The sequence below is a fragment of the Ranitomeya variabilis genome, chromosome 1 (assembly GCF_051348905.1).
Source record: "Ranitomeya variabilis isolate aRanVar5 chromosome 1, aRanVar5.hap1, whole genome shotgun sequence".
Lineage (NCBI taxonomy): Eukaryota > Metazoa > Chordata > Amphibia > Anura > Dendrobatidae > Ranitomeya > Ranitomeya variabilis.
In genome coordinates this window covers 499,879,974-499,892,437 of record NC_135232.1, presented here as the reverse complement: position 1 = coordinate 499,892,437, position 12,464 = coordinate 499,879,974, and the positions used below count along the sequence as shown (strand labels likewise).

Here is a 12,464-nt window from a genome sequence, read left to right as displayed (position 1 = left end):
TCTGTCTTACTTTCCTACTTCTCATCACATTATTTCTTTACAGTTTATTACTTGTATATTTCTTATATGTTTATCTTACCTGCATCATATCGAGCTGACACTAGTCTTTAGTTAGCACTTTCCAGTCTGTGAGGCCTGGGACATCTGGGCGAAAAGAAAGTTCTGACAGGTTGGATTCCTATTGGTCAGATCTGTTGATTCCCTCAAAGATTAGTGCCATAAAGTGTCTGGCACAAATTGTGGTTTTCACAAAGTTTCGTATTTGGGTGTTTTTAGATCTTTTAGAGTCAAATGTTTGTATCGTTACTGAAGTACAATGATAAGTGTATCATAAGTCTTTATTCTTTTACTGACATTCATCAAGTTTATGTAGAGACTCAATAATTACATTGTTGACCATTATTTTTCAAGACTTTTTGTAATTTACCCTGACATGCTGGGTATCAGCTTCTGGGACAAATCCTGACTTATGGCAGCCCATTCTTACCTAACCAGTGCTTGAATCAATCAATAAGAAGCAATGCAGCACAGTCAACTCTGAGATAATAATTATCGCAACATCATGAGCACAGTTTGGGGTCAAAGGGATATCGAGGTGCTAAGCTACAAGTAAGAGTCCAGCAAAAAGGGGGGAAAAGCGGCACTCGCCATCCCTTTAAAATTCAATCTTTAGTTCTTGCACATGAAAGCCATAAAATCTGGTGGCAGGAGAAAGCGTGGAGAAGAAAAGGAGAAGTCTGAAGGGGCTTCTTCACTGAAAATAATTTTACCCCAGTCCCCTGCAGTTCAATCCCTGTACTTCCTGCAAAATGTCAGACTCTTCTTGATGTTTTTCTTGGAGAGAAGTGGCTTCTTTACTGCCCTTGACACCATTCTAGCCCCCAAAACTCTGCTCTGACAACTGCTTGCTGCCATTCACGTGCAAGCTCTGCACTGGTTTGGAACTAATCTCATAGCTGAATTTTTTATAGGAGACAGTCTTGACTTTCTTGGGCATCCTGAAGCCTTCTTCACCTCAATTGAACCTCTCGATTTGAAGTTCTTGATGATTTACGGGCAATCTGTTTGATTTAGGGGCAATCTTACAAGCAACAATGTCCTTGACTCTAAAGATCTTTTGATTCAAATCAATGATGCTCTTGTTTTTTAAGACCATGATTTCAAACCTCAGCCCCCTTTTACAGCACCCATCTTATAATTCAAGTCAGCATGACAGAGTGATACAGGCTGCTTGTCCTTGTTAACACTTTCTCCGGAGCTAAAGAGAAGTTCACTGAAATGAAGTAAGCAGGCAGGGCTTAATATTCAGTGGACGAGTTTTTTTGTTTTTAGCAATTTTCATGACCATTAATGACTGCAATTTTTTTTACAATTCATCCGATCACTTTTCATAACAATCTAGAGTTAATGCAAATTTCCACCATAAAAAGAAAAGCAGTACATTTTTGAAAACCCAAATGTCTGTCTGTATCAAAACTTTTGGCTTCTACTGTATAAGTGCTTAGCTGAAGTTTTGGCTGTCAGTGACCCATCCGTTTTCTCTGACCAGCTTTATTTTTCTTCATGCCGTTTATTGTATGGATATTTTCCATTTCCCGTATTTATTCACCTTCTTTCCCCTTAATATTTTATTTTCAGAGAATTACCGTTTACAGAGTGCCTATGAGAAACATCTAATCATCAAAATTGTTTTAGTAAGTACTCTTCTGAAAAGATGGGTTGTCTAAAAGGTTGGGAGAAAGCGTTAAAAGTTGTAATGTCCCGGATTACCGGGATGCTCCTGTGAAGGACAGATTTAGCAGACTCTCAAGAATACCACCATAAAAGTTTTATGGCACAGCTAAGCAACTTACTTAGCAGGGAAAATATACATTTTTGTACCGTGATAGCCAGTAGATGGAAAAAAAAATAAGATTTGAGAGTCCTCAGTGGGTGATAGCTTTTAATGGCTAACAAGATGTAACAAATTGCAAGCTTTCGAGACTACTGATGAGGGGACCTGAGTAGTCTGGAAAGCTTGCATTTTGTTACCATCTTTTCAGTTAGTCATTAAAATGTATCACCCACTGAGGACTCTCAAATCTTAATATTTTTAGCAGGAACGGCCATTTATCTTCTATTGTAATGACGGTACCAGACATTTTGCATGTGAACGTTCATTGTGCTGAGTGAAGAGTCATGCTGATGAGCCTTCATTTTAAGCTTGCTACAATTGTGTATTCATACAGGAGAACACAGAAGCACCATGAAGCATTGATATTTTAGAAGCTATTTTACTAGCCTTTGTACATTCTCTATTGCATGAATTGAGATTTAAAGGGGTTGACCAGGATTAGAAAGAGTCTGCTTATGGACCATGCCTGGTAATGCTGTTCAGCCCTATTCACCTGCATGCATGTAGGCAGCAATACAAGACGCAGATCTGGCAGTCTTTCTTTGGAAAAAGAGAAATCTGATTCCTTTTCTCATCCTGGATAACTCCTTTTTTAAGAGCAATCTTGTATTTTGAAACCTATGTTTGTTTTTTTCTTTCCTATTAAGTTTCAGTTTGTAAATTCCTACCTGAGTCTTTTCTACATTGGTTTCTACCTCAAGGACATGGAGCGACTCAAGGAGGTGAGGGGGAGCATCCGTCCCTGGTTTTCCTTTTTTTCCTGTATGCATTTCTAGTTATTACAATGTTGGTCTTGTGATGATGACATTTGTACCATTGCTTGTACATATTTTTTTTTTCTAAAAAGGCTGTATTCCCACTGGTTTGTGTGCACTAACTTACCATGTTTTAACCAATAAAACATGTATTAGCTTTACTAATAAATTGGAGCCCAGACCCATTGTATGGCCTGAGCGAGGGTTGAGTAGCTATGAGAATATATATACACACATACAGAGTGCAGTCCATCAGTCTTTGCATAGTGACATGGTTGTAAGTTTGGCTCTTAATCCCATTGGACTTGTGCTGATTAATGGGGATTATTGTCACCTATTCTGTTTGATTTTTTTGGTTGTCCGTGCATACTTCACTTCTTTCTTCATCGAGCCATTTTCCTGGTTTCTTTCTGCTTTCATCATGTTTAATGTCACTGATGGGGACAGCTATGCATGCCTGGGAAGTGAAATGTCTTTTTTTTTTTTCTAGAAATATCCTGCCAGTGTGATATAGTTGTACCGTAGAATGTCCATCTCTGGCTGTAACTTGTCTCTCTTTACAGCGGGTGCTGAGTCTTGCTCCTTCTTATGTTGCCTCTCAGGACTGTGAGTTGTACAGTCAGCGTAAATGCAGTATCTCCTGCAATTAATCATCCGCGTTCAATCAATGCTGTGGTTGTGTGAGATGGCAGCAGGAGCAAAACTCGGATATTCTCCCTGTCTAGCGTTGCTTCCTATAAGGCTTGCAGCCCGGTGTGTGCATTGTCTGTATGCATGGGGTGAATTGCATTCAGTTCATTGTGCTGCCTACGTCTTGATCAACAGTGACCGGATTCAAACAGAATCACATGTCATAGGGTTTCTACTCTAATCTCACTTTGATCTCTTAAAGGGTTGTTCCCTTCTCACTATTTTTTAAACTACATCTGTTGGTCAGAGGCCCACATACACATTACATGGTTGACCGGACCTGCTGGAATCTATGGCTTTCGCTGACTTTCCTCTTATGTGTATGGGGGCTTCTAATTCATAGTGGTGTCAGGGCTCACACTCGTCTACTTAAATAAAATCACTCTGATGTTGTTCCTGAAAAGCAGGACGAGTGTCATGTGAGTACAGTGTGATTTTTATCACGTCGCCTCCATATGACATTGGTGTGCAATCTGTATCAATGCGTTTTTAACATCAGTTTTTACATACAGTACTTCTATATAATTTCAAGCTAGTTTATAAACTAATAAAGCAATCTTAAATATCGGTAGATGATAAAAGGAGATATCTGATCACTGCTTTGCATGTGTATTTTTCTGCACATGTATTTAGTTATTAAATAAATGATTAGTTGTCTACTTTTCCCCATCTGGTTAATAAAAATAAGGAGGACCCCACGCCATTATTTTCTTTTATTTAATTTACTATTTGCTAAATACATGTAAGGTAAGGTACACGTGTACCGCACTAATTATATATCTCACTGACCTCTTTCTATCCTATTCTGATGGGTCTTGCTGTGAATTTACTGTACTTGGCTGATGAAATGTCAGGTTTCCCTTGAGTTTGGTGCGTAAAAATCAAACGACAGGAGCATGGTCTATATACCTTTTAAATTGTATTTTTTTTCTCTCCTTGCACCCATTGATTTGCATTGGCGAGTCTCATCCGATAGACATGGCCACTCCCTGCACGCTACGATTTTTTTCTCCGTCCAATCTGAGCTGAGAAAGAAATTGCAGATAAACACTGCATCAGCGAGTAACATTAATCAGAGTGCAATCAGATTTTTTAATCTGATTGCACTCGTCCGATTAAGCAGAAGAGTATGAGCCCTTAGTGCTATATTATGCTGGTCTTTGCAAATCTCACACACTCCATGGATTTTGTTTTGCAAGTCTCGTAGACAATTCACAACTCTGAAGTGTACAACCCAAATCTTGTTAATACATACTTATCAGTTAAAATAAAAAAAGATACGGCATAACAACCCAAACATGTGATTTTGCTTTAATCCTTTCATTTCTGTTCTTCTTTTCCACTTTTCATTGTTTATTCTCCTTTTTTTTCCCTTTTTCTCTCCTTTTCCTTATGTTTTCCTTCACCCTTACACCTTCCCTTCCCAACCTCCCTGCAGCTCCTGCTCGTTTTCTCTCTACCCCACAGCTTCACCCGTCAGATTAAAGATGCCCTACTCCCTTTCCTCACCCTAAAGTTTCACCTGTTCCTCATCGTCCTCAGGGGGCTTCTCAGATCAGCCTGGCGCTTCATCAGGTCTAAAGTATGAAATGGGTGGTGGAGTAGCGGATCCATCGCCTGCTTCTAATATTACACTGTTGGATAAACTTTATTTAGGAATAGGCAAATAGTTTTGAGCTAGGTGAGCAATAGTAGTAGTGATAGGTCAGTCACAATTAGATGTATTTAGTGATGATGTTCTAATGCTTTACAGGAAAGCTCTACCTATTTTTTATTAATTTATATTCTGCATTATAGGGCCTCTCCAATGTCATGCAGTTAGAGTAGCATAATTGTTCAGAACTCGGCAGATTTTTCAGTTGCAACATAAAACAACTGCTGCAACTAAAAACGTAAAATTAAAGTGTAAAAGCCTAAAGTTTGCGTTTAGAGAGGTAATCAGAATATCAGAGAAGCGTGGATTCCAAAGTACAGAACCCATGTTTAGCCTCTCCTCTTTTCTTGTCTGCCATTTGGCTATTTTACTTGGTATAAGGATCACCCAGGAAAAAAAGGACACCACTTAGAAATCATATGATTATCAATGGCGAGAACAACCCTTTTAAATAGTTCCTTGTGACCACCATTATTTGGGGAGACACCCTTCTAGTTATGGCAGGGGTGGACAATTAATTTTCCTGAGGAGCCACATGACAGACCGTGCCTGTTGTGGAGGGCCAAACCAATAGGCGTAATTCTGCTCAATATTAATTATACTTAATTGATATTACTATTAGTTGTATCACTTAATATTGATCAGAATTATCTGTGCTGACATCCCCACATATAACACATGAACCCGCACACAGCCCCCCCTTATGCTGTATGAACAGCCGCCTATATACCGTAAGAAGCCACATACAATGTGGACTCTCACTTAGCCCCTCTATACACAGTAAGAGCCCCCACATAGCCTCCTATATATAGTAGGAGCTCCCACATAGCCTCCTATATACAGTATGAGCCCCCTTATACACAGTGTGAGCACCCACATAGCCTCCTATATACAGTATGAGCCCCCTTATATACAGTGAGACCCCACATAACCCACTATATACAGTATGACCTCCACATATCCTCTCTACATGTAATGAGCCCTCATCGCCTCGTTTATACAGTATAATTCCCCACATAGACTCTCTACATGCAATGAGTCCTCATAGCCCCATTTATACAGTATGATCCCTACATAGCCTCTCTACATGCAATGAGCCCTCATAGCCCCATTTATACAGTATGATCCCTACATAGCCTCTCTACATGCAATGAGCCCTCATATCCCCCTTTATACAGTATGATCCCCTACATAGCCTTTCTACATGCATTGAGCACTCAAATAGCCACTTGTATACAGTCTAAATACAGTATGAGCCCCCAAAAAGCCTCCTAGATACAGTATGAGCCTCCACATAGCCTTAAATATACATTCAAACGTCCGATGAACATATGAAAAAAAAAAATACTCGTCTCGCTCCTGGTCCCCCAGCACTCTGCTCCAGTCTCCGATGCACTGACAACGCACAGTAGACACGATAGTGACATCATTGCATCTCTGGACTCCGTCGCACACACTTGTGGAAAAAGTAGTCCGTGGCTCTGTCCTACGCCAATGTATTCACCCCTGTCTACATCCTGAGGATGCGGATAGCTGTGACAGCGGGCGGCAGATTGACAGCAGTCAAGGGCATTGTGCGTCCTGTGGGCCACTGTTTCAGTTCTTTGGCTGGCTCGGTCCGCAGGATGGACTGGAACTATTAGGGAGCCTTACGTGCCCTGTGAGCCGCAGTTTGCCCAACTCTGGTTTATGGCAACTGCTGTGAATGGAAGTCAATTAACCAAGAAATGATGGAGATTGTTACAATCATCAGTAAATGATCAATTGCGTAGAGTCTGCTTCCACAGAGTCTAGTTTGTGAAATGGGAGACCTATACAGAGCCTTATCTGTGTGTATAGTAGTGTTTCTGTCCTGCCTTATGTTAATATCCCCTTATTCGTCAGATCTAACTCCGGTCAATCCCATGAATGTGTATGAGGGTCTCCCGACACTCCTGCAACTGACAATGTCGGGGGGGGGGGAGAATGATCAAGTAGTCAGACTTCTGAAGGCCTATCCTTTTGTTTTACGAGAGATAAGCCACTTTCAGAGGAGTATGGTAGTGGCACTCTCATAGAGAACACAGGAGCGCTTAGCAAAAGATGGCCAACTTGGGAGAGATGACTATTAGAGATGAGCGAATGTGCTCGGATAAGGTTTGTCCGAGCGTGCGCGGGGGCTAACTGAGAAACTTCGGCGTGCTCGAATAATATGTTCAAATCCCCGCGGCTGCATGTCTCGCGGCTGTTCGACAGCCTCATTAGATTCAGGAATTGCATATTATTCGAGCATGCCGAAGCCGCGCCTGAGATGTTTAGGTGGAAGTGTGTTGGGGCTATCAGGTATTCAGGTATTTAGTGTCGTAATAAGTAAAGCTGTGATTTCCTCTAGTAGCCAGGGTGTAAGCTGGGTATCTTTAAGATTTTTTTTTTATGTGCTGCGTATTTTAATTCATGTAATAATCATTTGGCATATGTACACATGGCGCTCATTTTCTGTACAGGGAAGCAAGAATGGAATCACCACCTTGTAAAGGATAACAATGATTTTTGTCAGGGTTTTCTATTCTTAGCTGTGATTTGTAATAATCTCCGCATTTGATTTACAAGCTACTTGGATAAAATGGGATTTTGTGCGTCTTTTTAGTGAGTGCTAGGCTTTATCATTGCCTAAAGGCGTCTGTAAACTCTTTATGGTTACATTAAGGAATTGCATCAAGGAAAAGGCAGGTATGGAGGGTTACATCATGTTTTTTGTAATCAGTTCCAGTACAGTATGATGAATTCGGCCCAGTTTTCCACACTCTGGGTGATCCTATGGTGCTGTTTCCTGAGCAGAACGTCAGTACTGCTGTAGATTAGGAGTGCACGGCCTTCTCTGGTCTGAAAGCAACATTAACATAGTCAAGAAGCTCGCAACCCAACCCTTGGCCAACGCCGAGCTTCTTTATTAAGGCCAAAATATCAACCAATACCTCATTTAATGTAGTTATCATATGCATTATTATCTTTTCATCTTTTTTGCACTTTTTACCATCTTTTTGCTGGAAGTGGCCGGGCCTCTTTTTGATGGCTGGGTATACTGGGGCGTCAGTCTCATTGTGGTACAAGTTTATCGTACTGGGCAGCCTGCCAATTATAATATTTAGGGCGTCATTAATTGGCTGCGAACCAGACACCTTGCTTATCACACATATCTGTGAGTGGCGTCCTTCTCAAGCCCTATTAGTGTGCATTTTTACTACTAGGCAGCCACCCCCTCCATAATTTGGTAGGTTTTTGAGTGGCTGCTTTTATCAGTAGGTTGCACCTGTGCTGCCCCAGCCTATATAATGGAGGCCGGCTGCATCTTGTCAGTACGTTTGTCATCTGACTGGTCTTGGTTAGGCGGTTTCCTCGTGGTATGTTTTTTTTTGTTTTTCCCTATGTTCAGGTACTCAAACTTTTGCATGCCCCATTTTCCTTTTAGTAATTTTTAAAATGTCAAAGATGAAAAAATATATATTTTTTGCCTAAAATACAAAGGAAATGTGCCATCTTTAACTTCAGGCCTTTTAGAGATCATTTCATCTTCAACTTGCTTATCTGTTCACAATAACTGTCATTTTGACCAGGGGTGCCCAAACTAATCACATGGTGATATGGGGCACTTGGCCACTATAGTAATCATATCTTTACTGTATAAATTAGGTCCTCCGTTGTGGTATGCTAATTAGGGTGCTTCGTGCACCTTTGGTATGGTCAAGCAGATTTGGTGCACCATTCAACCCCCAAATTTGGATACCCTGCCTCTTTCTGATGATTGACGTCAACCCAGCAGTGTCTCAAGAGAAAGCTGGTGTCCGTGCTCACTCACCCTCGGCGTTCCTAGATCAACACCGCTCTCTCCTCCCTGATGATCAACTACTGTAGCATGCAGAGAGCTGTCTGAGCATGCTCTGACCTAGGAACTCCTACTGTTGAGTGAGCCAGTGTTGTCAGTCATCGAGGAATGGGAGCCACAGTCTTTGTCTCTGACCAACCCAGCGATGTCAGTCAGAGAGGGTGGCGCAAGGATCCCATTTCTGGTAGCAGAACTGTGCACTAACGCTGCTCAGTCACTCTCAGGGTGCACCAAGCACTATTAGCTTATAGGAATGAAGAGCAGTTTTTGAATGACTGGGGTACAAGTTTGTCCAATAAAGGGATATTTTTTTTTATAGGGGCTCAGTTCCCCATATGAGTATGTGCTTAGTTTAAATTGTGTTTTGGGGGTGATCTTTAAACTGTCTGTCACTATTCAACATGAATCATTAGGCTAATTACTATACATGACCACGATTGTGTAACTATCTCCAAAAGCTTTATATCTATATATTCTAAGTCATAAGTCAAAAAGCAGGCAGCTCTCCAAAAAATAAAGGTGGAAAAGTGCAATAAATATATATAAATATATATATATATATATATATATATATATATATATATATATATATATATATATATATATATATGTGTGTGTATATATATATATATATATATATATATATATATGTATATGTGATCTCTTAGCTATATTCTATATATTCTAATTTAATGTTAAAATGGTTCTGTATATTACAAAGTTTCATTGATCAGCTTTTGCTCTCCTTTAACTGATCTTCCAACTGCTTTTTGACAGTATCTAGTCAGTGTTAAAGGGAATCTGTCAGCAGGTTTTTGCCATTTAATCTGAGACTGCATAAGGTAGGGGCATAGACCCTGATTCTAGTGATGTGTCACTTACAGGGCTGCTTGCTGTTGTTCTGATACAATCACTGTTTTATCAGCACTCCTCACTAGAGGACTAGTAAACCTGCCGACTAATAGTCCTCCATATTCATGAGCTCTGTATAATCCCTCCCCCACCACTGATTGGCGGCTTCCTGCCTATGCACAGTGTTCATAGAAAGCTGTCACTCAGTAGTGTGAGCAGGGTTATATACAGCTCAGCATTCAGAGAACTGATAAATGGGAAGCAGATAAAACTAATTTCCTGCTGATTAAAAGCATTTTTTTATCAAAACTACAGTAAGAAGTCCAGTAAGTGACACATTGCTGGAATCGTTCAGTTATCTGCTTATATCAGTAGTTTGATCTTCCATGCAAACAATCTTTTCTTGTCCATAAGACATTGGTCGCATGGGTGATGGGACTGTGGATTCCCACAATCAATCTGTACAAAGCATAATGTGATATTTAATTGTACATTCTTTAGCAATACACACTAATAACATAACAGTTATTTGGAGTCTCCTAAGTAACTTTTTACATGTCTGTTCTTCACCTCAGATGCTGGCCACACTCCTGGTCATACGTCAATTCCTACAGAATGTGAAGGAAGTCTCAGAACCCCACTTGTACAAGAAAGTGCAGCAAGGAGACATTAACCCAAGATCTATTGTACACTTTGTTCGGTATGCACTAAGAAGACTTGTGCAAAAGTATGCACTCCCTCAGCGGCCTGCAAGGACTCCGGGGGACCCTCTAGAGCCTGGCTTTGGAAATCGGAAAAAATGTTTAAATGGAGGTTGTGGTGTGCCAGAGGAGGAGGAGGATGGAGTCTCCGAAGAAGACGATTTCGAAGAAGAAAGCATCATGGATTGTGGACTGAAACTGAAGAGGGTTAGCTTTTTAGAAAAAGAGGAAAAGCGTATGGAAGAGTCCATTTTGTCTCAGCAGGATGATGATATTGGCTTTCTACAGGAAGGGAGTCCTACACTTATGGAAAAAGGCAGCGACCCAGCATCAGTTTTCCAGTTGGGGGATGATGAAGAAGATGAGCGAGAAATTAGTGGGGAGCTGCAAGACGTTGAGGAACAAGAAACTACTGTAAAGATGAGGCCACATAGGAGAAAAAAGAAAAGACATATTGTGGAGCAAGAGTGGGTTAGGGAAGGTGATGAAGAGGATGAAGAAAGTGTAAGAAGGCAGAAGAGAGATTCTTGGATGGACCCTCCAGAAGACCATTATCCTACAAAGCTGACGCAAGCCGAGGTTGAAAGTTGTATGAAGAAGTATGAGGTGAGGTTTGGTGAGATCAATAAAGTTGACCATACATGTGAGATATTGCTTATAAGATCCAGCTAAGTTTGGTGTGAACACCTGAGTGACATCTATGGTGGTCATATACATGACATTATAGGCAGATGTCCAGTGGTCTGCAGATTACTAGTTCTTGTGTATAACTTGCTTTTCATGAATTGTATCAGGTTACCCAAGTACTCATTATAGGGTTATAGGATTTTTCGCCCCCAGCAGTTTGCCCCTGCACATTTCGTCCCCAGTATTTGTACTCCAGGATGATACTTACCTGTGGCAGCTGCAGCTCCTTGGATCACAGAGTGCAGTCTAGCGGTTCCCCGTGACGTCAGATGGAAACACTTGATTTAACATGTCACAAAAGTGCAGCACTCTGTACAGTACTTTTGTGACATGTGGATTGATGACAGACGGGAATTCATGAACCACAAGGACAAACTGGCGAAACATCCAAACACAAAATTCTGGGGGCAAAATAGGGTACAAACAGGGCGAACTGCTGGGGGCAAACTGCTGGGGGCTGGGGGAAACATCCAAATCCATCATTATAGTAATTGGACTATAACTACTTGCAAATTGCTTACTGATAATAAATGTTGGAGTGGCACCCTCATAACTGTTCAAAAACTGTACTGGCCAAAAAAAATCTGAAAAAGAAAACATTGCTGGCACCAGGTGATGCTGCTCAGCCCCACAATCACTGTTGATACTAAAGTGGCTTGTGAAAATATTCACCCCCCCCCTTGGCTTTTTACCTATTTTGTTACATTACAACCTGTGTTTAAATATTTTGTAATCCGATTTGTGAGTGATACATCAGCACTAAATAGTCTAAGTTGGTGACGTGAAGTGTGAAAAGTATAGGCAAACATTTATGGGATCAAATGACTAAAAATTGGCATGTGCATATGTATTTTTCCCTTTTGCTATGAAGCCCCTAAACATTTGTGGTGAAAACAATTACCTTCACAAGTCACATGCTTAGTGAGAGGAAGTCCACCTGTGTGTATTCTAAGTGTCACATGGTCTGTCAGTATATACACACCTTTACTGAAAGGTCACAGAGGCTGTAAAACCACTAACCAAACAACACAATGAAGACCAAGGAGATCTCCAAACAAGTCAGGGACAAAGATGTTGAGAAGTATAAGTCACGGTTAGGTTATATATATATAAAAAAAATAATACATTCTAATCTCTGATGATCCCCCAGAGCACCATCAAATCCATTATCATCAAATGGAAAGAACATGGTACCACAACAAACCTGCCAAGAGAGGGCTGCCCACCAAAACTTAGCTTGGGCAAGGAGGACATTAATCAGAAAGGAAGCGCAGAGACCAAAGGTAACCCTGAAGGAGCTGCAGAATTCCCAAGCAGAGACTGGAGCATCTGACCATACAACCACGATAAGATAGAGGTGGCCTTTATG

The 12,464-nt window shown here is 40.8% G+C and overlaps 1 protein-coding gene across 2 annotated transcripts in view; it reads left to right on the top strand.

Moving 5' to 3' along the window:
- The window catches only part of ANO8 (anoctamin 8), a 99,637-nt gene that overhangs the window by 73,865 nt on the left and 13,308 nt on the right, over positions 1-12,464 (top strand). Inside the window, exons 11-14 of one of the 2 annotated variants that reach the window (XM_077252250.1) lie at positions 1,639-1,694; positions 2,542-2,616; positions 4,778-4,921; positions 10,283-11,014. In XM_077252250.1, coding sequence (XP_077108365.1) covers positions 1,639-1,694; positions 2,542-2,616; positions 4,778-4,921; positions 10,283-11,014 — 1,007 coding nt within the window. The remainder of the gene's footprint in view (positions 1-1,638; positions 1,695-2,541; positions 2,617-4,777; positions 4,922-10,282; positions 11,015-12,464) is intronic. The other variant, XM_077252259.1, reaches the window with a different exon arrangement.